Raw genomic sequence first — 27,172 nt, 5'->3', positions numbered from 1 at the left:
GACTGACCTCCCTCTTAATCATAAAGCCTAATCAGTAAATGCCTACATGCTCCCCCCACCCCACACCTCATCACCTCAGCTCGCAGGATCTTATTTCCCCGACCAGGGCCACAATAGTGAAAGCGCGGAGTCTTAACCACTGGACCAGAGGGAAGTCCCTGTTCTAATCTTTAGATTAGGACTATCTCCACTGTGACAGTTTATCAAAGGGACTCTGAGGGGAGTGCTCCTCTGCCAGTTTTCCTGGCAACCTGTGAACCAACCTGATGTCAGTTCTTCCTGGAACAAGCAACCTCCCTCTTCCCAGTGAGAAATGGAATATTTCCTGCCATGTCAATAAAGGATGTCACAGTCACCAGTGATTGCAGCCACAGCCTATTGTGAGCTGGTGAGTCCCGAGGGAACTCAGGAAGGAAACAGAGAATACCTGCCATCTAGCAGCCATCAGACTGCAGCCATTCCCCACGGTGAGCCGAGGGAACACAGGATGAGATTTCTCAGGGTGAGAAAACACAGGACACTGGCCTTGGGTAGCTAAGGTGTATATCAAAGGAATGATTGCAATGAGCCCAGACTCTTGCATCGTCCCATACACGGAAAAGCGCTAAATTCCTTAGCTTGAGACTTCTAATTTTCTTTTCTTTTTTTAATTTTTATTTTAAAATATATTTATTTATGGCTGCATCGGGTCTTCGTCGCTGGCGCGGACTTTCTCTAGTTGCGGCGAGCGGGGGCTACTCTTCCTTGAGATGCGTGGGCTTCTCATTGCGGTGGCTTCTCTTGTTGCAGAGCACGGGCTCTAGGCGCGAAGGCTTCAGTAGTTGCGGCATTTGGGCTCAGTAGTTATGGCGCACGGTCTTTGTTGCTCCGTGGCATGTGGGATCTTCCCGGACCAGGGCTCGAACCCGTGTACCCTGCATTGGCAGGCGAATTCTTAACCACTGTGCCACCAGGGAAGTCCCTAGTTTTCTTAACAGTAATCTTTTTTTCCTACCACCTGCCCTTTGTTGCAAAACTCCTGTATATCCTAGCTCCCCCCTCGCCTCCTTGGAGCAGTTCTCTCAAGGTTACTTGAGACGCTGCCACCCGGGCTTCAAGTTCGAAAAATTTCCACGCATAAAACATAACTCTCAATTTTTAGGTTGTATGTATTTTTTTAGTCGACACCTGGTAGCGAAGACAGCTGCCCTGTCCTGCCCGCCATCTGCTGCACACAGTGAGGTGTGGCACCAAGAACTTTATGCTTCAGGTGGGTGAGATCCCCCCACATATTAGACATGTCTCTGCTGCTGACCTCAGGCATTCCTCAGTCTTGAGGCTGGGCAAGTACAGGGCTTGCAGGACTGCTGGATGCAGCCCAACACTTCCCCAAGGTCACACAGCAGGAAAGTTTTGGGGTCTAGAGGCTGAATACAAACTCCCAAGACTGACCCCAGAGCTGGGTTTAAACATTTTATCAGGGCACGTGAAGCGCTTCACGCCCCACCAGGGCTGGTGGCAGACAGCAAGGACCCAGGGACGCCCAGCTGCTGCTGCTGCTGCTGCTGCTTTTTGCGTTGTTTGAATTCTAATCATGACCGTTTTCCCTCATTCTTCTGAATCCCAGAGCACTCACTGTCTGCCTGCACAGTCCTCAAGGGGACGCCATCGTCTGTCAGCTCCTCGGGCCTCTCCCATGGGAGGCGTTTCTCTCAGCCACAATTTCATTATGTCCAAAGGCTGCGTCAGCCTCCACCTTGAGCCCAGCACACAGTCGGCTGACCAAGAAACTGGTCTGAAAGAGAACTAAATGAAAAGCAGAGAGCTCTTCACACGCATGTTGACTGAAAAAAAATGCACAACCTAAAAGTTGAGAATTCTGTTTTATTTGGCGGGTTTTCTGAGGACTTCAAGCCCGGAAGGCAGCCTCTCAGATAGTTGAACAGGTCAGGGAGGAGCCAGGATCTAGAGGAGTTTTTGCAACAAAGACCGTGTAGTCGGAACATCAAAAGATTATTGTTAATTAAAGAAAAGCAGGACTTCCCTGGTGGCGCAGTGATTAAGAATCCTCCTGCCAATGCAGGGGACTTGGGTTCGAGCCCTGGTCCAGGAAGATCTCACTTGCCGCGGAGCAACTAAGCCCGTGCGCCCCAACTACTGAGCCTGCGCTCTAGAGCCCGCGTGCCGCAACTACTGAAGCCTGTGCACCTAGAATCCATACTTCACCACAAGAGAAGCCACCACAAGGAACCCGTGCATCTGCAAAGATAGAGCAGCCCCCACTTGGCACAACTAGAGAAAGTCCTCATGCAGCAGTGAAGACCCAACACAGCCAAAAATAAATTTAAAAAATAAAGAAAAGCAGATATCTCAAGTTAAGGAATTTAGTGTTTTTCTATATATGGGAATAAGCAGGAGTCTGGGCCCACTGAAATCATTCCCTTAATCTGCACCTTAACTACCCAGGGCCAGTATCCTGAGTGCCTGAGTGGGGGGCGGGGGCGGGTCTGCTTCCTGCAAAAACAACTTAGGAATGTGTGTCAGGCCTTTATATCTTACGTGGAGGATTTACAGCCCCGCTTTTGTCCTTTGGAAACCATGTACATACATCAGTGGAACAGAGATAGAGCTACTCTTTTAGTCCTATGGGTCTCTGGTTATTGACTCAAAGACCAGAGCCTTGGGGAATTCCCTGGCAGTCCAGTGGTTAAGACTCCACACTTCCACTTCAGGGGGCCCAGGTTCCGAAGGCGGCGTGGTGAAGCACCCCCCCACCCCGCAAAAAAACCAAAAGAACCCGAAGTCTTCAGGTGTTGGGCCTGTTTGCTCAAGGCCATCCCCCAGTCATTTTCCAAAATGGCCATGCTCTTGTCTTCCTGTCTCGATTATACATATATGTCTGTTTCTTATTAAGATATTTAATATGTCAAAGTGCTGCATTTGGGGGTAGTATGTTTAGGGAGTGTGAGTTATGCATATCTCACCTGGATGGACTCTGACCTTTTGACCTGATGAAGTCATAGAGAACACCTGTCAGAAACTCAAGCTATTTATCTGACTCTAACCCTAAAATAACTCGGGATTCCTTAAGGACAAATATTTTCTGAGTGAGAGTCAATTACAATTCTCAACCAGGCAACTTTAAAAACCTCAGGGCTTTTTGCTTTATAAGCCCCTGACTCTTTTTCTTCCCTGAACACTCTATAGGAGTTACTTGTATCTGTGTCTCCTGAATTGCAAGTCTTAAGACTCCAAATAGACTCTTTTTAAAATTTGAAGGCTCTTGCATTGTATGTATATATATATATATTTAATTTATTAATTAATTTATTTTTGGCTGCATTGGGTCTTTGTTGCTGCACGTGGGCTTTCTCTAGCTGCGGTGAGCAGGGAATATTCGTCGTTGCAGTGCACAGGCTTCTCATCGTGATGGCTTCTCGTTGTGATGCACAGGCTCTGGGCATGGGACCTTCAGCAGTTGTAACGCATGGGCTTCAGTAGCGCAGGCTCAGTAGTTGTGGCACAAGGGCTTAGTTGCTCCGCTGCGTGTGGGATCTTCCTGGACCACGGCTCAAACCCGTGTCCCCTGCATTGGCAGGCAGATTCTTAACCATAGTTCCACCAGGGAAGTCCCTTGCATTATATTTTTTGCTACAGGCATGTAACAGGCATTCTACTGGCATGTAAAAAGCAATTAGATAATGTCGATGAAATACTGGTAGTCAGTTTAAGAAAGAAATAGAGGGATTTCCCTGGTGGTTCAGTGGTTAAGACTCCGAGCTCCCAGTGCAGGGAGCCCAGGATCCCTGGTCAGGGAACTAGATCCCGCATGCATGACGCAACTAAGTGTTCGCACGACTCAACTAAATATCCCGCACGCTGCAACGAAGATCCTGTGTGCCACAACTAAGACCCTATGCAGCCAAATAAATAAAGAAATATTAAAAAAAAAAAAAGAAATAGAATATTGTGGGCAGTCTTATGGGCATGACTGGCCCATAGACTAGTTGGTTGTCAGGCCCTGACTTGTTTGGAGGCTGCCGTCTGCTGGTGGGTGGGACACCTAACCTCTACACAGCTAAGGGCCTGGGCAGAGGAAGGGTTGAGCTTGTGGGCAAAGATGGGCAAGATAAGAATTTTGAGAATGACCACTGCTCTGCTAGATCAGAGAAGGTTGCAGGACAGGCCGGGAACTGAGAACATCACTAGATTTACCTTTGTAGTTGCCATGTGTTTAACAGCAAGAGGAACTGGATTGTAATAATCTATTTTCCTGTTTAAGACAATTACTTATATTTGGAAAGTGAATCAATTAAATTGTTCAGTGATGATAGTATGTAGAAATGTCCCTTTGGATGTAAATGCCCAGGAAGCCCTGTGTTTCTCTCATTGTAGCCATATCACTGTCAGGACTTGAATATTTTATTCATTTGTCATCCACATGGCTTCCTTCCTCACTTCACTCTAGACTCATTCTGTATTCCCTCCTCTGAGAGGCCTTCCCAGGCTGCCTCTTCTAAAGTTGCCCCAGGGAATTCCCTGGTGGTCCAGTGGTTAAGGATCCGTACTCTCACTGCCAAGGGCCCAGGTTCAACCCCTAGTCGGGGAACTAAGATCCCGCAAGCCGTGAGGTGTGGGGGCAGGGGAAGGGGAATTGCCCCAAACTCTCTAGTCTCCTCTGTTTTATTTTTGCTTTACTTCAGAATCCTTAGGACCATTTTACATTTTCTTGATTGATTGATTGATTGATTGATGTGGGATCTTATTTCCTTGACCAGGGATCGAACCCCTTTCCTTCTGCATTGAGAGCACGGAGTCTTAACTACTGCACCACCAGGAAAGTCCATTTATTTATTTATTTTAAATTGAAGTATAGTTGATTTACAGTGTTGTGTTAATTTCTGCTGTTCAGGACAGTGATTCAGTTATACATATATATACATTCTTTTTCATATTCTTTTCCATTATGGTTTATTACAGGATATTGGATTGTTCCCTGTGCTATACAGTAGGACCTTGTGATTTATCCACTCGATATATAATTTTTTGCATCTGATAATCCCGCACTCACACTCCTTCCTTCCCCCATCCCCCCTCTCCCTTGGCAGTTACAAGTCTGTTCTCTATGTCTGGTAGTCTTTTTCTCTTTCGTAGATAGGTTCAGTTGTGTCACATTTTATTTTATTTTATTTTTATTTTTTATTTTTTATTTTTTTGCCGTATGCGGGCCTCTCACTGTTGTGGTCTCTCCCGTTGCGGAGCACAGGATCCGGACGCGCAGGCTCGGTGGCCATGGCTCACAGACCAAGCCGCTCTGCAGCATGTGGGATCCTCCCGGACCGGGGCATGAACCCGTGTCCCCTGCATCAGCAGGTGGACTCTCAACCACTGCACCACCAGGGAAGCCCAGTTGTGTCATATTTTAGATTCCACATATAAGTGATAACATATGGTATTTGCCTTTCTCTTTCTGATTTACTTAGTATGATAATCTCTGGGTCCATCCATGTTGCTGCAAATGGCATTATTTCATTCTTTTTTATGGCTGAGTAGTATTCCATTGTATATACATGCCACATCTTCTTTATCCATTCATCTGTTGATGGACATTTAGATTGTTTCCATGTCTTGACTATTGTGAATAATGCTTCTGTGAACATAGGGGTGCATGTATCTTTTTTTTTTTTTTGTGGTATGCGGGCCTCTCACCGTTGTGGCCTCTCCTGTTGCAGAGCACAGGCTCCGGAGGCGCAAGCTCAGTGGCCAGGGCTCACAGGCCTAGCTGCTCCTCAGCATGTGGGATCTTCCTGGACCGGGACACGAACCTGTGTCCCCTGCATTGGCAGGCAGACTCTCAACCACTGTGCCACCAGGGAAGCCCAGGGGTGCATGTATCTCTTTGAACTATAGTTTTGTCCAGATATATGCCCCAGGAGTGGGATTGCAGGATCATATAGTAGTTCTATATTTAGTTTTTTGAGGAACCACCATACTGTTTTCCATTGTGGCTGCACCAACTTACATTCCCACCAACAGTGTAGGAGGGTTCCCATTTCTCTACACCCTTTCCAGCATTTATTATTTGTAGACATTTTAATGATGGTCATTCTGACTGGTGTGAGGTGGTACCTCATTGTAGTTTTGATTTGTATTTCTCTCATAGCTAAGGATGTTGTGCATCTTTTCATTTGTCTATTGGCCATGTGTATTGGGTTGGCCAAGAATTCCTTTGGTTTTTAAGTAAAAATAAAGGACATTTTTCATGTTCACCAAGAACTTTATTGAACAGTGTATTCACCCTTTTGTTCCACTACCTTCTGCCATTTTTCAGGCCACTTCATAATTCCACCTTCTCAAAACTTTTTATCTTTCTGAGCAAAGAACTGTTCCAGGTGCCTTTTACAGTCTTCAGGGAACTGAATTTTTTTCCATTAATAGAATTTTGTAAAGACTAAAATAAATGGAAATCCAAAGATTCAATGTCTGTTGAATATGGCGGATGAATCAGAACTTCCCAGCCAGGCTATAACAGTTTCTGCCTGGTCATCAAAGAAACATGTGGTCTTGTGTTATCCTGATGGAAGATTATGTGTTTTCTGTTGACTAATTCCGTACGCTTTCGTCGAGTTCTGCTTTCAGTTGGTCTAATTGGGAGCAGTACTTGTTGGAAATAATCATTTGGTTTTCTGAAAAGTGCTCATAATAGAGGACTGCCTTCCAATCCCACCATATACACGTCACCTTCTTTGGTCGAAGACCGGGCTTTGGTGTGGTTGGTGGTGGTTCATTTTGCTCGCCCCATGATCTCTTCCATTCCACATTATTATACAGTACCCACTTTTCATTGACCGTCACAATTTGTTTTAAAAACAGAATGTTTTCATTACATTTCAGTACAGAATCATGTGAGGAAATATGCTCAAGAAGGTTTTTTTCACTTAACTTATGTGGAACCCAAACATCAAAGCGATTAACATAACCAAGCTGGTGCAAATGACTTTCAGCACTTGATTTGGATATTTCGAGTATGTCAGCTATCTCCTGCATGGTATAATGTTGATTGTTCTTGATATCTCAGTTTGATCGCTATCACGTTTAAGTGTTCTACCTGATCATGGAACATCATCCAGCGAGAAATCTCCAGCACGAAACTTTGCAAACCACTTTTGCCACATTTGATCAGTCACAGCACTTTCTCCATATACTGCACACATCTTTCCTTTGCGTTTTTACCTTTCTTGAAATAATAAAGCATAATATGCCGAAAATGTTGCTTTTTTCTTCCATCTTCAATATTAAAATGGCTGCAAAACAATTCGCCAATTTTGATGTTTTTTTCTTTAAATGCACTCTGATACGACAGCTCTCATTATACAATCTAACAAAATTGTTTCGAATGAAGTTAAAGACAACTAAGCACAATCAGAGCCATCTTACAGAAAATACCGAACGAATTTTTTGGCCAGCCCAATTTTTTTCCCCCTTTGGAGAAATGTCTATTTAGGTCTTTTGCCCATTCCTATTGATCATTTATTTAGTTTCTTTGTGAAAATATGACTCCATCCCTGAAACATGACCTCCTTTTCATTTTACCCAAAAATATGCCTTTTTGGCATATTTATTTTGAACTAAAGGAAATTAAGAAGCAGTTAATGCAAGAAAGGCACTGTGTTCTCCTCCTATTTGCCTAAGAGCAGGACGTAAATTTACAAAGGACAAAAATTAATCACGAGAGACAACTTTAGACCCTTATTAGCCTGGAGACAACACAAGAGGAATTTACATAACAAACTTTGCTAACTAGTAGCAAAAAACAAAATTCATCTGATTAAATTTGAAGATCTAATTGGCTCTATTGAATGATTCATGTATCAGGGACCATCCCATCTAGCGATTAGAAAGGAGTTCCAAAGGGCTACAGAAAAGGAAAGATTTTTAAGGGCAGAGAGGGGGGTGAGACAAGGAGGTCATAAAGAACGAATTTGTGAATATTGATAAAGGGAAACCTCACTAATATGTGGTCAAGCGGCCAGAAGGGGAGCTCTCAAGAAGTACCACTGAACATCAACTACAGGAAGAATTGTCAATTATAAACTCCAACAGAAGAATCATCAACAGGAAAGAATCATCAGTTACAGGCCCCAACAGGAAAAGATGTACATCGCATCTACTACAAGAAACCTAGTACCCCAGCAACTCCACCAATGAGAAACACTCATTACCCTAAACTCTCTTTTCTCCAATAGACTTTCTTTCAAAATAATGTCCTGACTTCCTCCCTTTTTCTGTAAAATAACATCCCTCTCCTTTGTTGGACTTGCCTATGGTTTTTGCCATTGCTTGCTTGTTCCGATTTATAATTCTCTGCTATTTCTGAATAAACCCATTTCTGCTGGTAAAATAACTGTTTTATTTTATTATTTTTTTAAATTAATTTATTTTTGGCTGCGTTGGATCTTTGTTGCTGTGTGCTGGCTTTCTCTAGTTGCGGTGAGCAGGGGTTACTCTTCACTGTGGTGCATGGACTTCTCATTGTGGTGGCTTCTCTTGTTGCAGAGCACGGGCTCTAGGCGCCTGGGCTTCAGTAGCTGTGGCACGTTGGCTCAGTAGTTGTGGCTCACGGGCTCTAGAGAGCAGGCTCAGTAGTTGTGGTGCACAGGCTTAGTTGCTCCGTGGCATGTGGGGTCTTCCCAGAGCAAGGCTTGAACCCGTGTTCCCTGCACTGGCAGGCAGATTCTTAACCATTGCACCACGAGGGAAGCCCCTAACTGTTTTATTTTTAAGGTCAACAGATTATTTCACGAAGGGCACTCTCCTTTGGGAGATAAAAAGCGTCTAGCCGGCAGATTACCTCACTAGTGCTGGCCAGGAAATTCAGACTGACTGGTTAAGATTACATTCTTAGGAGAAGCTAAAACTGCAGTTAGGTTCGATATTAAGTCTTGCTATGCTGACATGCGTTTAGCACAAGTGACTCCATTTGGGGCCTGTTGTCTCTTTTTTTTAAGATTAGCTCTTACCCAACGTTACTTTCCCACATTATTTGGCATCCCTAGCGACTCAAGTACTTTTTCCTTTCTTTTGTTACACCTCAAATGTATTGTTCTTTGTCGAAGGTGTTATATAAGATTGAATTCTAAGCCACTTCTTTTTCTTTTTTTAATGTCCTAAATTATTTATTAGGTAAGAATTTTACAAACATTACTTATATTAGCGGTAACAGTGGAGCACCTTCTCCAAACTTGCGGCCCTTTCTAAGGCCGCGGTTCTTTCTGCCTGCAGATGTCAGCCCTCACATCTCCCTGTGTCTAACTCAATTATTTGAGTTACTCAACCCTGTCTCTCTCATGTATGTATAAACATGTCAATAAACTCCTGTTTGTTTTTCTCTTGTTATTGCCTTTTGTTACAGAGCTTGAGCTGAAAAGGTAAAAACTGGGTAGAGGAAAGTTTCCCCACCTACATCTCTAAATACTTTACAGTGCTGAAGAACTGCAGACAACACTCCCCTGCAGTCCGCCTTCGGCCCCTTTAAGAGGAAAGGAAGCCCCTCCCTTCACTCTTGAAGCCTGGACGCCTTTTCCCAGCGTCCCTCGAGGTGCCTAGGGCTTTTGCTCCGCGGGGGCGGATGAGGAGTGCCCCTTCCCGCCGGCCTGTGGAGTTATGGGAACTACATTGCCCAGAACACACTGCACCAGAAGTAGAGCAGTGTTGCTCCAATGAAAGACCAGGACAGGGGCATTTCCGGTCTTAGGAAGCGTGTCAGGGCTGGACTACCGGCTACTTCCTGGTTGAGGCCACTTTTGTTTCCCTCGGACTTGTTTACCGTGTCAGAGGCTGTAGATCTCTGAGTAGAGGTAGGGACTGCTGCTCCCGGCCCCGCTCTGCCCACAGAGTCCGATGGCGGCAGCGGCGCTGAGGGACCCGCCTCAGGTAAACGCTCGTCCTGCGGGCCCTCACCGCCCTCACCCCACCAGACACGGAAGACCCGAGTGCGGGGCGCCTGCTCACGTGCCCGCAGCCCAGGCCGCGGTGTCCAGGAAGATGGGGGTCCCTATTTCTCACAGACAGTGTGATGGCGCGTGGGAGAGGGTTACAGGCGGAGGTACCGGCATGTGTAAAGGATTTGAGGTAAGACTGAGCCGGGAGGCTTCTGAAAACTTGGGGTCCAGCCTTTGTTTTTAGGGGACAATGAGTGTGAGGGGGAGTCACGCCTGGATTGGCAAACAGAGGGACTTGGGAGCCATGGAGAGTTGTGAATGGAAGAGGGACACAGTCTGTATTAGGGTTTTATTTATTTATTTATTTTTTGGCCACACCACTCGGCATGTGGGATCTTAGTTCCCCAACCAGGGATAGAAACCAAGTCCCCTGCAGTGGAAGCACAGAATCTTAACCACGGGACTGCCAGGGAAGCCCCTATATTAGGGTTTTAAAAGTTTACCAAAAAGCTGCTCAGAGAGGGAACAGTCGGGAATGTGCGTGATGAGAATAGTGAGGCACAGATAAGTAGAGTCCTTGTCCAGGGTCAGAGATCTGGTAATAGGCAGCTCTGAAGACTGAAACACAGAGGTTAGTAAATTAATCCGAAGTCACCTGGTTCCAGGGCTGGGTGGGGATATGGGGGAGTCCTGTGCACATGGAACCCAGCCATGGTTCCTTCCTCTTCCCACATATTCTGGAGGTTAAAAAAGAACTTAGGGAATTTACACAAGGAAAGAGAGCATGTCCCAGGCCCTCACTAGTCCTGACATCAGCGGTATAGTGTCTGAAATTTGGTGTCTTGAGGCACTTCCCGTGCTGATTTCCTGTCTCTTGCCTGTGGGGACCCTGGCAGTACGCCAATGCAGGCCAATCAGTAACATAGTGGTGTTCCTATTTCTGGCAACCAGTGTAAACATATGGTGTGGGAGTTATCTCAGGAACATATAGCAGCATGAGCAAATGCTCAGTGTGACTGAGTTGGGAACAGGGTACAGTAGGTCTCCATTCTTTCTGTTAAGAACAAAGAGCAGGGAATCAAGAATCAGGCCTGTAATGTGGCTGCCTGAGAATCTTGGCACCTATTACGGAGATAATGGGAGATTTGTATAAGAGAAAGGAGTTGGTCTTATTTAGGTTTAAAAGGCTCCACCTGGCTACACGGTGGAGAAGAGATTATGGGGTTAAGGCAGGTGGCAGGGAATTCAGGAGGAGGCTACTGCTATAATCCAGATGAGTGTTGATGGACCAGAGTTATGACCATGGAGGTGGGAGAAAAGGTTAGATTCCAGGTCCATTTTTAATGAAAGAGCTGAGTAGACTTTGGATGGTGTAGGTGAGGGAGAAAAACGAGGAGCCAGAGATGACCCTAGAGTTTTTCATCCTATCAGCTGAAAGGATGGAAGCTCCAACAAACTGGGATGGAAAAGTTGGTGGTAGGTTAATTTTCCTTGGGAACATCAGAAGTTTTGTTTTGGTCTTGTTAAGACTCTGAAAAGTTTCAGAGAACAGTTAGTGGAGTGGGCAGTTGGACACACAGGTCTGGAAATCTGGAGAAGGCTTTCAGGAGGGAGACTTCCAAAAGTGGTGGCTATTATGTAGACCAGGGTGGGGCTGTGGATGTTGTTTAGGAAGGGAATGCAGGTTTTAGTGACAACGCTATTGGAGAGTCAGAAGGACTAGGTTGCATACTAAGGAGTAGTTTTCTTCCTTGACACTATTGGGTTGCTGGACCTCACAAAAAGAGATTAGGGAGAGGGGTGATAGTGGAAATGGTGTGGGTTGATCTAGCAAGTAGCCAAGGCTTCCATGGGATGAATGGACTGGAGATAGCTGCTCCTATGTCCAGGAGGCATAGGAGTAATTGAGACAAGATGACACTGAGGCAGGGCTCCTGCTAATTCAGTACTGTATGAATTCACCAGGATTTGGTGGTGAGCTTTGATGGGTTGTAGGATGTTTCATTCTTGCTAGTGAATAAGGTCTGGGGCGAATATGGGCTTGGGAGAGTCACTGTGCCGGGCATGTGGGACTGGGCTTTTAATGAAGTTTGGGTGGACAGCAGAAGGTTGTGGTGGCTGAATGGACAGCAAGTGCAGCATGGAAGTGGAAAAGGGTCATGGATATCTGAAATTCACATGTGGCTCTGGGTGGTTAATATTGAAACAAAGATCACAGGCAACATCAATCATCAAAGCAGCATTGAGAATTTACCTGGCTGTGGGATGCATCAGAGGATTGGGGTTGTACTAAATCATGTTAGTAATTTTCAAGCACTCTTCTGGATGCCGTTTGCCAAGTACATGGGTGAGTCCAGGGAGATGTCTGTGGTGTGGGGCAGGAAGGTGGCAAAGCTGGGGAAGTGCAACTGTGGGGTCTGAAGATGTGAGAGATGTGTCTACACAATGATGTGCACAAGGGGAGAATTGTGAGCTGATGGTCCACAGGCCCTGGATTTGGGGCCTTAAGGGTGAAACATGAGCCCAAATTTGTGTCTTGGAGGCACAACCTGGAAGGCCCCAAGGGAATTGCTTGGCAGGCCCAGAGCTGAGATGGCATTTATGTGCTGCTGCGGCCCCCCGCCCCTCCATCTTTTGTTGCTGAGCACAGTAATCAATGGAACCCTGAGGAAAGCATGGGCATCAGTGGCACCAGGGCCTGGTATCTCCTTTGAGGTGGGGAGCTTTGAAAGAGGATGATTGTGGAGATGTGTGAGGAGTTGGATTGTGGGTTCTCAGAGAATATTCGTAGTTTCATTTGTACTAATCATGACAGGGTGGTGTGACCTTTCAGGACATTGCCATGTACTTCTCCTGGGAGGAATGGGGCCTCCTTGATGAGGCTCAGAGATGCCTGTACCTCGAAGTGATACTGGAGAACTCTGCACTTGTATCCTCGCTGAAGAGTAAGTCCCTTACTCTTTTTTTTTTCCTCCTTACTCTTCCCAGTGACCTGGACTAGGCTCTTTCTTTCCTCTCTTCATTTTCTTCAGAGGATGTTGTCTTCTTCTCACATATGGACCATGGGAACTGCTTCCTTGCCTAGCTTTCTGAGTAGTTGCTGTCATAGCCAGGGCTGGGTTGTTTACACTGCTTTCTCCTTTCTTTTGTAGCTTAATATCTACTGTACTGATCTCTAATACGTAATGATTTGAGGCATATAATCTTGTAGTGAGCCTAATGAAGTCTACCTTATTAGTGAAGAGCATTTTTCATATAACTGTGGCCTGTTTGTATGTATTCTCTTCACGTCCGTTGCCCATTTTTTAACTCTATTTTTTTGTTATTAAGTCTTTTGAATACCTTGTATATTTTGAATGGTAACATCTTATCAGATAATGGCTTGCAAATATTTCCTCCCATTCTGTAGATTGCCTCTTTTTGTTGTTGATTGTTGCGTTGCTATGCAGAAGTATCTTCATTTGGTGTAGTCCTAGTTGTTTATTTTTGCTTTCATTGCCTGTGCTTTGGTGATATCCAGAAAAATCATCACTAGGACTAATTTCACAGAACTTTTTCCTTAGGTTGTCTTTAAGGGATTTTACGTTTTTAGGTCTTACATTTAAGTCTTTAATCTATTTCAAGTTAGTTTTTATAAGTGGTATAAGACAGGGGTCCAGTTTCATTTTTTTTTTTACCTGTGGATATCCAGTTTTCCTGACACCATTCAGAATTTACTCTCCCTGCCACCACCACATTTTGTTTTTGATGTCACAGTTCACATGTTCTTATATTGTGTATCCATTAACAAATTATTGTGGCTGTAATTATTCTAATCCTTTTTTTAATCCTTTTGTTTTTAACTTTTATACTTGAGTGATTTAAACACCACCAACACAGTATTATAGTAATCTGAATTTTACTACATACTCAGTTTTACCAGTGAGTTTTATATTTTCCTATGTTTTCATGTTTCTATTTATTATCCTTTCATTTCTGCCTGAAGAACTCCCTTTGGCTTTTTTTTTTCAAGTTTCAGATATTTATTAACCACTGTAAACCCCAACACAAAACAACAATGTGATTTCATGCATTTAGAGGGGAAATATTTCCTGGTTAAGTGGAAAATTGTGCAGATGGCTTCTGGAAGACCTTCATTCTAAGAAGCATTATAGTGAAACATTTCATTTAGAAATCTGGAACTTCTTTCTTCAGTTTGCTGTAATCGACATTCACTGAGTGGAACTTGTATTGATCATTGAGACCCAGTTTGTGCCAGGGTTCTGGGTTATTCTTTCTTTTTTTCCTCATTGGCCATGCTGGGCGGCTTGTGGGATCTTAGTTCCTAGACCAGGGATTGAACCCCAGCCACAGAAGTGAAAATGCCAAGTCCTAACCACTGGACTGCCAGGGAACTCCCTGGGTTATTCTTTCTGTCCCAGCTAACATCTGGATTGAACAATTCCAGGTGCAAGACATACAATGCTGCTCCAGTACCTCCCACTGTAATAAATACAAAGAGGGGGATCAAGCTAGGATGCTTCTTGGCCTGACCAGTGATCTGGTGGAGCATGGTTGCAACAGAGGCCTTGAGTTCAGATGGAGAGAAAGAAAAATGTGCAAGGCCCAGGACTAAGTAGTCTCTTTTCCCTTTGGCATTTCTTAGAAGTCAGGCTGAGTGTCAATGAACTCCCTCAGCTTTTGTTTGTCTAAAGTCTTTCTTTAATTGTGCAGGACAGCTTTGCTAGGTAAAATATTCTTGTTTGACGGTTTTTTTCTTCAGTGTTTTGAATACAGTATCTACAGGATATTTGTTCCAGGAGCCCGTGTGGATACCAAAATCTGTAGATGCTCAAGTCCCTTATATAAAATGACATAGTACAGTGAACAGAGTGAACTCTCTCTATCTGCAGGTTTAGAATTCACAGATTCAGAGAACCAACTGTATATCATCCCACTCTCTCCTAGGCTGCAAGATTTCTGCTGAAAAATCTACTGATAGCCTTATGAGGGTTCCCTGTGTGAAGAAGTTTCTTTTCTCTTCGTGCTTTCAAAATTCTGTTTGGGTTTTTTTGCTTGTTTACTGACAGTTTTGTTTATAATGTGTCTTGATAATATCCTCTTTGGAATGAATCTGTACATGGACCTATGAGCATCATGAATTGGGTGTTCACATCTCTTCCCAGACTTGGGAAGTCAGACATTATTTCTTCAAACTTTCTGACACTTTTTCTTTCTATCTCTCCTTCTCCTGGGACTCCAGTAATGCAAATATTGTTTTGCTTGATGGTATTCCATAGTTTACCTATGCTAACTTCACTTTCTTCCCCCCTCTGGCTGGATGATAAATGACCTGTGTTTGAGTTCACATATTCTTTCCACTGCTTGACCAAGTGTGTTGTTGATACTCTGTTGCATTTTTCTTTTCATTTGTTGTATTCTTCAACTTCAGAATTTCTGTTTGATTCTTTTTTATGATTCCTGTCTCTCTGAACTTCTTGTTTTTTTCCTGTATCATTTTCCTTATCATGTTGAGTTATCTATCTGTGTTCTCTTGTAGCTCACTGAGCTTCCTTTTTTTTTTTTTTTTTATTTTTCGGTACGCGGGCCTCTCACTGTTGTGGCCTCTCCCGCTGCGGAGCACAGGCCCTGGACGCGCAGGCTCAGCGGCCATGGCTCACGGGCCCAGCCGCTCCACGGCACGTGGGATCTTCCTGGACCGGGGCATGAACCCGTGTCCCCTGCATCGGCAGGCGGACTCTCAACCACTGCGCCACCCGGGAAGCCCCTGAGCTTCCTTTTTTTAAAAGTTATTTTATTTATTTTTGGCTGCATTGGGTCTTCGTTTCTGCACACGGGCTTTCTGTAGTTGCAGCAAGTGGGGGCTACTCTTCATTGCAGTGCGCGGGCTTCTCATTGCAGCGGCTTTTGTTGCGGAGCACGAGCTCTAGGCGTGTAGGCTGCAGTAGTTGTGGCTCATGGGCTCTAGAGCACAGGCACAGTAGTTGTGGTGCACGGGCTTTGTTGCTCCATGGAGTGTAGCATCTTCTTGGGCCGGGGCTTGAACCCGTGTCCCATGCATTGGCAGGTGGATTCTAAACCACTGCACCACCAGGGAAGCCCCCTCACTGAGCTTCCTTAAAACATTTATTTTGAATCCTTTGGTGGTTCGTAGATCTCCATTTCTTTGAGGTTGGCTACTGGAAAATTATTATGTCCCTTTGATGGTATCATGTTTCCTTGTTTTTCATGTTTCTTTTATCCTTGTGTTGATGTGTGTATGTGTGGTGAATCAGTCATTTCTTTCAACATTTTGGGGTAAATTTTGGTTAGAGAAATAGCTTCACCTTCATGTGAATGCAAGGGTGCTGGCTGGGTGGGTTATTGGTGTTGACTCCAGTGAAGACCCTGGGAATATAGTCTCTGTGCAGATCTGTCAGCTGAGATCAGAGTGGTGAAGACTGTAGGGGTCCTCAGTGACCATGGCAGCAGTAGTATGCAGTGGTGGCAATGGCTTTTGGAGTCTTTGGTGACAAAGACTGCTGGGAATCCACTGATCTCCTTTTCTCCCATTGAGGATGTTATGGCTAAGGGGATTTCCTTTGGAATCCATGCTGATGAACTCTACAGGATCCTCTAATGTGAAAACTGGGGAGTCTGCTGCTATCGGAGGGGTTCTTTGTTGTCAGTGACAAAGCCTGCAAGGGTCCTCCACAGAGCAGGCCACTAGGGACCATGATGGCACAAGCCCAGTGGCTGACACAAGTAGCTCTCACTTACGTACTTTGATCCTAACCATCCAGCCATCTCTGCTAAGCCAGTTTTCCCAGCGATCCTTTCTGTGCAGTTATTCTCCTTCTTTTGCTCCACTGTGTTGCTGTTTGTCTTAATTGGACACTTATGCTGTGCCCCACATCCACCCCAGGGCTATTTTTATTCATTGATAGCTGTCTAATTGTTTTTGGAAGGGGAATGAATGCTAGTATCTCTTATTCTGTCATCTCATTGGCATCACTCACATAGATCTCTTTTCTCTGGTCGTTTTTTGTGCTGAGTTGCTCTGGGACAGTGCTGGCCATTCTTTTTTTTTTTTTTTTTTTTTTTGCTGTACGCGGGCCTCTCACTGTTGTGGCCTCTCCCGTTGCGGAGAACAGGCTCCGGACGCGCAGGCTCAGCGGCCATGGCTCACGGGCCTAGCCGCTCTGCGGCATGTGGGATCTTCCCGGACCGGGGCACAAACCCGTGTCCCCTGCATCGGCAGGCGGACTCTCAACCACTGCACCACCAGGGAAGCCCCCTGGCCATTCTTTTGTGCTGTTTTTCTCTTAGGACTTGCATCATGTGTCCCAGGTACTTGCTCAGCTAGGAGTTGGGGGGAGAATCCTTTGTGCATCACAGGATAGACATGACTCCAGTCATGGAAGAGTGGGCTCAGAGGGAGCCTGGCCTTGGTGAATGGCAGTTGGTGAGGGTGTGACACCAAGGCTGTGTGTAAGACCATACCAGAGATCTGTCCCATTCAACCAGTGTTTTGTTTCCATTGCCTGTGTCCACATCCCATTGCCATTTGTTCTTCCACATTGTTGATACTTTGCCAACTTGTCAGTTCTAGTAGTTATCATTTCCGCTCTGGCTTCTTTCCAGCAGTAATCTTCATCTCTCTAAACCCCACATCTCAACCATTTCTTTGACAGGTCTCCCTGTAATGTTCTCCAACATGAGGCCATACATGCTGTGCTTGGAGGTGTGCATATATCCTTATATTGACTTTCAACAGTATCTACTCTGTTACAGTTGATTTTCATGGGATGGATACATTCACATTCTTCTACACAGCCTCATGTCAACCAACAGGAATGGTTCTGTAGGAAGCCAATGACAGAGGAGTAAGTTGTAAACCCTACCTCTGTTCCTTCTGTTATACACTGTCTTTGTGTCCTTCCCTTGGTGAGGTTTCCACCATTCGGTGACTTTAGGAGCCCAGCAATGCACAGCAGTCATTTCTTCAGAGTTCAACCCGCTTGTCTTCAAAAGTATCCCTGGACCCATTCCTAGATGTGACGGATGCACATTTGTGATGGGCTTGCCCCATTCCTATAATGTCAACATATACTTCACCAGTATTTCTTTGGGTTCAGGTTGCTGCTGTGGAGCACAGGATGCAGAGGTACCCTTTTAACAAAGCATTTCTGTAGGAATCTCACAGGCCAGAACTCTCAGTCCAGCTCCATTTTCCCAGAAGACCCATCCCTGTCAGATGTGTGGTCCAGTCTTTTTTTTTTATTTTAAAAAATATTTATTTATTTACTTATTTATTTATTTTTGGCTGCGTTGTTGTGCACGGTCTGTGCACGGTCTTTCTCTAGCTGAGGTGCTGTGCACGGTGTTTCTCTAGCTGAGGTGCATGGGCTTCTCACCGTGGTGGCCTCTCCCATTGTGGAGCACAGGTTCTAGGCGTATGGGCTTCAGTAGTTGTGGCTCGTGGGCTCTAGAGTGCAGGCTCAGTAGTTGTGGCACACAGGCCCAGTTGCTCTGTGACATGTGGGATCCTCCCGGACCAGGGCATGAGCCCATGTCCCCTGCATTAGCAGGTGGATTCTTAACAACTGCGCCACCAGGGAAGCCCTGTGGTCCAGTCTTGAGAGTCATTTTCCAGTTGGCTGAGCAGCAGGGAACACAACACAGCTAGAAACTCGAGGTGTGGGGCATGTGAAAAATGTTTTTATTTCAGGGCAAGCAAACAACACCAGAAGCAGCACATGGGAGAAAAACCCTTCTTAGGCAGTGTAGACAAGGTTTCACTTGTGAAGAGTTGCAATTTCCAGGAGTCATGGAAGGCTTTTACTTGCAGGGAGCTTGGGAAGGACTTCCTAGTCTTGTCAGGACACCTCCAGCAACAGGCCACTCACTCCCGGGAGAAACCAAAAAAAATCTCTGAGTGTGGGGTGACTTGTTGAAGAAGAAAAATTCATTATACTCGGGGAGAATGCAAGAAAGCCTTCAACCCCCAAAACACACTTGATCAGGACCAGGGTGTCCACACTGGAAGACAGTGTTTTGTGTGCCAGGACTGTGGGAAAGCATTCAGGTTCAAATGCTTGTATGTTGTGCATCAGAAAGTCCACACTATAGAAGGGCTTTACATGTGTGGTGAATGTGGCAAATCTTTTAAGTGGAGCTCAACCCTCAGTCAACATGAAAGAGTTCATACTGGGGCAAGGCAGTACAAGTACAGCAAATGTGGAAAATCCTTTAGCTGCAAATCTTTGCTCGTTTATCCCAAAAAAGGTCACATTGGAGAAAAATGATACATGTGCAGTGAATGTGCACAGTCTTTTAGCTATAGCTCTATCCTTACTCAGCAACAGAGTATTCACCCTGGAAAATGGCCTTATGCGTGCACTGAATGTGGGAAGTCTTTTACTGATAGGTCTGTCCTCTGTTATCATCAGAGAGTTCACACTGGAGAAACGCCTTATGAGTATAATGAATGCAGGAAGTCTTTTACCTATAGCAAAAACCTCCGTTATCATCAGAGTTCACGAAGGAGATAGGCCTTATGAGTGCAGTGCACATTGGAAATCTTGTACTGCTAGGTCTGGCCTCCATGATCATCAGACAGTTCACACTGGAGACCGGCCTTATGAGTGCAGTGAATGTGGGAAATCTATCACCTTCAGCTCCAGACTTCACCGTCATCAGAAAGTTCACACTGGTGAAACACCTTGTAATAGTAATGAATGTGGGAAATCCTTTAGCAAAAAATCTACTTTCTTTCAACATCAAAGAGTTCACACTGTGTAAAGGCCTTAGCTTTTTAGGAAATGTGCGATTGTCCTGTTGATTATAATGGCACTAAAGGAGCCATATATCTGAACTCAGTGTTGTACAAATGTTCACAGTTAGGAGATCCCCTGTAAGTTTGAGTTATATGAAAGCATGTGTGGCTTGTTATACTCTCTGATCTGCTCAGGGCTCTTGCCAAATTTAAGTCACTGCCAATTTCTATGGCCAAAGACGTTTTACCTTTACAACCTGGCAGGTCCCCACAGTTTGCATCAGTCACCATCCCAGTGTGCTCAGGGAAGCTGACCACTGGTCTCCCATGTAAAGGTTTGTGGATTCCTGTAGTCTCTCACTGATATTCTCCTTAAGGCTGTTACTGCAGAGGCGGGAACACAAAGGTAGTGAAAATGGAGATCTGTAGTCCTGGGATGTAGCTTTGTGGCCCAGTCTGTATTCCTGTTGACATGGTTGGAAACATCCTTCATTGCTCACCAATGTTGGCTTCCACTGAGGCAAGACTGATTCTCAGAGGGCATGAGGAGAGACATGGTGGTCATTATAGCATTCCCAAATTTATTTTCTTAAAAGGGATGCACAGATTTGTGAAATGTAAAGCCATTTTTTATAGCTTTATTTAAAGGTATAATTTACATTGAATTAAACTTTATACATTTTCTTATATACATAATTTAAAGTATAATATTTGATAAGTTTTGCTGTAGGTATGAACCTGTGAAACTACAATCATAGTTATAATGGCCATATCCATTGCTGTATATTTACCTCATGTCCTTTTATAATCTCGCCCTGCCCTTCCCTCCCTCCAAATAATCATCAATTTACTTTCACTTAAAATTGATACCTTTGCATTTTGTAGAATTTATATGGTGGGAATCATTAAATATTTACCCCTTTTCCAGGTTTACTTTATTTTGTATAACTACTTTGAGATTCATCAATGACATTATGTGAATACTTAACCTTTTTCTTTTGCTGAGTAATCTTATATTTGGATAAATCGCTATTTGTTTATTCATTCATCTATTTATGGACATTTGGGTTATTTCCAGATTTTTGACAATTTAAAAATAAACGTGATACAAACATTTGTGTACATTTCTTAAAATGAATATATTTTATCTTTTTTCAATAACTTTGAGTGCAGTGTCTGAGTCATAGGGTAGGTGAATATTTAACTTTTGAAGAAACTAAACAAATTTTGATCTAAAATGACTATCTTTTTGCATTCCTACCAGCAGTGTATGAGGGTTCCATTTCCTCACATCCTAGTGAATCCTGATTTGTTTAATTATTTTAATTTTAGCCCTCCTTTTAAAATTTATTTTTATTTATTTATTTATTTATTATTATTTTTTTTTTGCGGTACGCGGGCCTCTCACTGTTCTGGTCTCTCCCGTTGTGGAGCACAGGCTCCGGATGCGCAGGCTCAGCAGCCATGATTCATGGGCCCAGCTGCTCCGCGGCATGTGGGATCCTCCCGGACCAGGGCATGAACCCACGTCCCCTGTATCGGCAGGCAGACTCTCAACCACTGCGCCACCAGGGAAGTCCAGCCCTCCTTTTTAAAAAATATTTATTTATTTATTTTGTTGTGCCAGGTCTTAGTTGTGCCAGGTAGGCGCCTTAGTTGTGGCATGTGAACTCTTAGTTGTGGCATGCATGTGGGATCTAGTTCCCTGACTAGGGATCGAACCCGGGCCCCCTGCATTGGGAATGCAGAGTCTTATCCACTCTGCCACCAGGGAAGTCCCCAATTTTAGCCCTTTTAATAAGTTTGTCATGCTATCTCAGTGTTGGTTTAATTGGATTTCCTTAAGGATTCATGATGAGCATTTTTTCGGATGTGTATATGCTATCTGTATGTCTTTGGTAAAGTGTGTGCTCATATCATTTAGGCTGTTTTCCTTTATGAGTTAGGGCTATTTCCTTTTCACAAATAGGACAGTGAAATAACAAAGATATATTGGAATTTTACCCGTTTTACTCCTTGAATAACATAAGTGATTCTTTTGCTTTATGGAATAATTGTTTTCAATTCCGGAAAAATATTTCTTAATTTTTGCAAATTTGGGGACTTTCCTGGTGGTCCAGTGGTTAAGAATCTGCCTTCCAATGCAGGGGACATGGGTTCGATCCCTCGTTGGGGAACTAAGATCCCACATGCACTGGGGCAATTAAGCCTGCGTGCTCTAGAGCTTGCGCACCACAACTAGAGAGAAGCCCATGCACTGCAATGAAAGATCCTGCATGCCGTAACTAAAATCCCACATGCCACAACTAAGACCCGACACAGCCAAATAAATAAAATAAATTAATTTTTGCAAATTTGTATGCTATACACAATGTAATGTTCATGTTTATCATACACAATTAATTTGCATTATAGATTTATCTGCATTATTAACACACTTCATCACTTTCCTAAGTTAGACATTTAATAATATAATAAAGCCCTGCTTTGTAGTTTTCACCCATTTTCCTGGTCTATCTTGGGGATTGGTGGGTTGGAGCAGGACTTTAAGGTGGACCAGGTGTGGGACTTCCCTGGTGGCACAGTGGTTAAGAATCCGCCTGCCAATGCAGGGGACATAGGTTCAAGCCCTGGTCCGGGAAGATCTCATATGCCCCAGAGCAACTAAGCCCGCATGCCACAACTACTGAGCCTGCACTCTAGAGCCCGTGCTCTGCAACAAGAGAAGCCACTGCAATGAGAAGCCTGCGCCCACAACGAAGAGTAGCCCCTGCCTGCTGCAACTAGAGAAAGCCTGTGCGCAGCAACAAAGACTCAATGCAGAAAAAAAAAAAAAAGGTGGACCAGGTGGTATTAGGACAGACATTCTGAAGCCCTTCTGGAAGCCAAAGAATAGGTCAGTGATCAGACTCCCCAAACGTGGCCCATACAATGTGGGTTTAAATCTCGTCACCAGCCATCACTGGGACAACAGGCAAAACAATCCACTATCTGGGTTGTCTCCTGTGTAAAATGGGGATAAAGAGCAGCCCTGTGCCCAGGCCTTTGGAGGAGCTGAGTTGCCCATTCTGTGTGCAGTGGCTACACCACCAGCCACACCTGCAGGTGATATCCCCAAGCCATATACCTCTGGGCCCTTCTGTCCCCAGGTGCTTGTGAGAAACAAATGGGGCTTCCTAGAACCCTCTGGTCCACTGGAAGACGTGTCTTCAGGTTACTGAGGTCTCATTGTGGAATCCCAGGGAATCTGTGGGCCACTCTAGAGGTCCCCAAGATTTACTTCACTGACTGTGACAGGGAGGTGATGAAGATGTTCACCGTAGCCTCTGTGATGGTCAGTCAAAGCAATAAAATACAGCCTGTACTGGTACCAGAATTCCAGGATTTGCATTTTGAGAATTTCTTTTTAATTTTCACAGCACTCTGGGTATTGGGAGCTATTACTGTATTGCTGGGGAAATCCAGGATCACAAAGATGAAGTGGGTCCCCCAAGGTCACACCACAGAAAGTATCAGATTCAAGAGGCTGGATTCAAACCTGGGAGTCTAGCTGCCGAACTGGGGACAGTCCCTTTATCATGGCACTTGAAGCCTTCAGCCCGGGGCAGGTGCACATTGAGGTTCATGGAGACTCAGCTGCTGCTGTTGTTATTGTTGGATTTATTTCCGTGATTGTTTCCCCATTCCTTGGATGTCCCAGAGCAGTTAATGTCTACTGTGGAAAACAGAATGGAGGTTTCTCAAAAAACTGAAAATAGAACTGCCATGTGATCCAGCAATTCCATTCCTGGGTATATATCCAAAGAAAACAAGAATAATAATTTGAAAAGGTACATGCACCCAATGTTCATAGCAGCATTATTTACAATAGCCAAGATATGGAAGCCACCTAAGTGCCCATCAACAGATGAATGGATAAAAAAGATGTGGTACACACACAAACACATGCACTCATGCCCACATGCAGTGGAATACCACTCTGCCATAAAAAATGATATTCTGCCATTTACAGCAACATGGATGGACCTGGAGGGTATCATGCTCAGTGAAAAAGAGAGACAAATATCACATGTGGAATCCAAAAAATACAGAAAACTAGTGAATATAACAAAACAGAAACAGACTCACAGATACAGAGAACAAAGTAGTGGTTTCCAGTGGGGAGAGGGAAGAGGGGAAGGGCAAGATAGGGGTAGGGGACTTAGAGGTACAAACTGCTATGTAGAAAATAAATAAACAACAAGGATATATTGTACATCACAGGGAATTACAGCCATTATTTTGTAATAACTTTAAATGAAGTATAATCTATAAAAATTTTGAATCACTATGTTGTACACCTGAAACTAACATAATATTATAAATCAACTATATGCCAATAAAAATAAATGTTTAAATCAGGGAAAAATATTGAGCTCAGCTTAACTCATCTCTTCTCAGACTTTAGTATCTCCTAATAAAAATTATTGAGGTCTTAACTTTTTTCACCCTTCTCAGATGCTTCCCCAGAGTTATTTCTGCCACTATCTTTGACTAACTACATAATCATTATAAATAGTTCCTTATAATTCGCATTTCACAACTTTTTTTTTTCCGATATCATCTATTCCTCATGCACAACAGCCCCAACAATCACTGGAGAAATGATAACCCCCTCCCAGCAAGGAGATGAGATGATGGGGTTCAGATGCCCCTTTTGCACATGTCCTCTGCCTGAGAACACTATCACTCATTGAGCAGGCACTACACTATACCAAAACAATTTCATAAGTTGCTCTCCATTTGAGATAGATGTCAGATTCCTAAGGGAACTGAATATATCTTTGGTCATTGAGTAAGAAATATTAAGTGGCTAGACAGTTCTGCTTTATGGTTTAGACACAATCAGTGAGGATACAGGCATGACAGATGTTCTCTGGGAAACAGAGGCAGAGAAAACTTCTTGTCCTCCTATTTCAGGGAGGCCTAAACATCGTTACTCATCTTCCAAGTCATGGCCCTAACTAAACATACAGAGTTAAAAAAACAACCAACACTTCTAACTGTATGTATTTGAATAGCAATAAAACGTTTATTACATTCCAGCTAAGAGCGGATGCATTTTGAGTCTGAATGAGAATATGTCCGCTCGCATTTGTAGCCTTTGGAAATAATTGGAATAATCTTTTTAGCCACAGGGGGCCATTTTGAGCTTACAGAGACCGGAATAATGTTTCTAAACAAATGATCCGTGGCAGACAACGCTCCCCGGAGACCCGCGAACCGCCCCTTTAAAAAGGGATAATCACATTCCTTTCCCCCCAGGGTTAGTCATTTCCCAGCGCTACTCTCAGTGCCCCAGAACCTTTCTTTTTTTAATTTAAGTATGGCTGATTTACAATGTTATATTGGTTTCACGTATACAACATAGTGATTTAATTTTTTTTTTTGGCCCCGTCAAGCGGTATGTGGGATCTTACCCTGCAGTGGAAGCGCGGAGTCTTAACTACTAGACCGCCAGGGGTCTCTGATTCAATATTTTTATAGCGTGTACTTCATTTAAAGTTATTACAAAATAATGGTTATATTTCTCCGTGCTGCGCAGAACGTTTCTTGGCCAAGGTGGACTCCGGGAATGTCCTCCTGCGCAGCTGTGGGAACTACACTACCCAGAGGGCAATGCGCCCAATGGTGGCGGAGTTGAGCCAATGAAAGCCCAGGGCAGAGGTACTTCCGTGCGTGGGCTTCGCTTCGGGGCGGGATTTCTGGCGTCTTCCTTGTGGCGGTCATTTTGGCCTTTCTCAGGTCGGGTCGCCCACTCAGAGGCTCGGAGCCAGGGGTCTTAAAAGAGAAGGCGTCAGAGGCCTCCACAGAGGCAGATCCATGGCTTGGCGGTGGAGCACCTCGGGGTGACCCGTAACAGGCTGAGATCGGGACCTCCACGCCTCACAGACTCCGCTTCGTCCACAGACTCCGATGGCGGCGGCGGCGCTGAGGGACCCGCCTCAGGTAAACGTTTGTCTTCCGGGCTCTCACCGCCCTCACCTCCCACAGACACTAAAGACCCAAGTGCGGGGCGCCTGCTCACGTGCCTGCAGCTCGGGGCGCGGTGTCCGGGACGGTGAGCCGGTTGTGGGTAGGTCTTTTTCTGACAGTGTGATGGCGCGCGGGAGAGGGTGGCAGGCGGAGGGACCCGCAAGTGCAAAGGCTGGGAGGTCGGACTGAGGCGGGAGGATTCAGGAAACCTGGAGTCCGTCTTATGTCTGCAGGACACAGACTGTGAGGCGAAGTTGTGCCTGAGGAGATTTACTTTCATTCTGAAGGGTGTGAGCAAAAGAGGGACACTGAGATAGGATTCTAAAAGTTTTCCTAAGGCTGCTCAGAGGAAGAAGAGACGAGAAGAGAGATAATAGATACGGGAAATGTCGAATCCTGTAAAAGATTACACAGCTGGCAAGAGTCTGCTCTCAGGACTGAGGCCCGGAGGTAATTCAGACATCTCGAGCTCACCTGGCTCCTGGGCTGGCCAAGGGTACTTAGCGGTCTGAGCCCAAGGATGCTGGCCGTGGTGGTCAAACTCTCAAACAACCTCTCTTTTTCCACAGATTCCTGTAACTACGGAATCGCTTAGTGATACTGGTTTGTGGAGTTTATTTCAGGGTCTCGTTAGTCCTCACCCCACCCTTGTGGTCTCTGGGGTAATAGCGTCCTGGTACTGTTCTGCCACTCTTCCAGGCCTTGGGCCTGGGGGCCTTGAACAAACACCAGGTCTAGAGTTATGTAAGATGGTTCCTATTTTTGACAACGAGTGGAATCAGATGAGGAAAGTACCAGATCTGGCATAGGTACCAGAATGTGCAAAGGCCTGGAGGGGAGGTGAGGGAGGGTTCAGGGACGTGCAGGTATCTTTTCTTTCTCATGGTAGCTGAGAGCAGTGGAGCAGGAGGCAGGTCTGGAACAGCTTTTTTTTTTTGGCTGCGTTGGGTCTTCATTGCTGCGCGTGGACTTTCTCTAGTTGCAGTGAGCGGGGGCTACTCTTACTTGTGGTGCGTGAGCTTCTCATTGCAGTTGCTTCTCTTGTTATGGAGCATGGGCTCTAGGTGAGCTGTGCTCTGTGGGTTCAGTAGTTGTGGCACACAGGCTTAGTTGCTCCATGGCATGTGGGATCTTCCCAGACCAGGGATTGAACCCGTGTCCCCTGCATTAGCAGGCGGATTCTTAACCACTGCACCACCAGGGAATTCCCTGGAACAGCTTTTTGAGAAATTGGGTGTCTCTTCTGGAGGTGATAGGAGCACTGAAAAATTTGGAGCAGTGGAGACAGGTGATCTGACCCAGGTCTCAACAGGCTCCCTGTGGCTGCAGCATGGAGAACAGTATTGGCATAAGGGAGGTGATAGGAAGACCAGGGAGAAGGATACTCCTATAGTCTGTGTGAGTGTGCTGGTAGCTGGACCAGGGTGGTGGCCATGGAGGTGGGAGATGTGGCTGGATTCTGGATTGGTGTTTTAGGTAT

General features: G+C 44.9%; 4 protein-coding genes across 4 annotated transcripts in view; 3 read left to right on the top strand and 1 right to left on the bottom strand.

Annotated features, from left to right (window-relative positions):
- The first annotated feature begins 9,758 nt into the window (after positions 1 to 9,758).
- Positions 9,759 to 17,786, top strand: LOC132510110 (zinc finger protein 671-like). Its single transcript, XM_060131893.1, has 3 exons — positions 9,759 to 10,110; positions 12,736 to 12,865; positions 17,694 to 17,786. The coding sequence occupies exons 1-3, from the start codon at positions 9,880 to 9,882 to the stop codon at positions 17,765 to 17,767; spliced, it is 435 nt and encodes a 144-aa protein (XP_059987876.1). The 5' UTR covers positions 9,759 to 9,879; the 3' UTR covers positions 17,768 to 17,786.
- Positions 13,967 to 14,472, bottom strand: LOC132510111 (cytochrome c oxidase subunit NDUFA4-like). The gene is made up of 2 exons (XM_060131894.1): positions 14,305 to 14,472; positions 13,967 to 14,192 (listed from the first exon to the last, which is right to left on the bottom strand). Exons 1-2 carry the CDS (start codon positions 14,470 to 14,472, stop codon positions 14,088 to 14,090), a joined length of 273 nt encoding a protein of 90 aa, XP_059987877.1. The 3' UTR covers positions 13,967 to 14,087.
- A 1,308-nt stretch (positions 17,787 to 19,094) lies between the features above and the next one.
- On the top strand, positions 19,095 to 19,703 carry LOC132510173 (putative zinc finger protein 826). The gene has a single exon (XM_060131950.1). It carries the CDS (start codon positions 19,095 to 19,097, stop codon positions 19,701 to 19,703), a length of 609 nt encoding a protein of 202 aa, XP_059987933.1.
- A 5,923-nt stretch (positions 19,704 to 25,626) lies between these two features.
- LOC132510107 (zinc finger protein 551-like) overlaps positions 25,627 to 27,172 on the top strand; it is a 39,556-nt gene continuing 38,010 nt past the window's right edge. Inside the window, 1 exon segment of the mRNA XM_060131890.1 lies at positions 25,627 to 25,665. Coding sequence (XP_059987873.1) covers positions 25,633 to 25,665 — 33 coding nt within the window. The 5' untranslated portion in view covers positions 25,627 to 25,632.

Source organism: Lagenorhynchus albirostris, chromosome 19, assembly GCF_949774975.1.
Source record: "Lagenorhynchus albirostris chromosome 19, mLagAlb1.1, whole genome shotgun sequence".
Taxonomy (NCBI): Eukaryota; Metazoa; Chordata; class Mammalia; order Artiodactyla; family Delphinidae; genus Lagenorhynchus; species Lagenorhynchus albirostris.
Note: the sequence above shows the minus strand (reverse complement) of the source record. Positions and strands in the feature narration are given on the sequence as shown.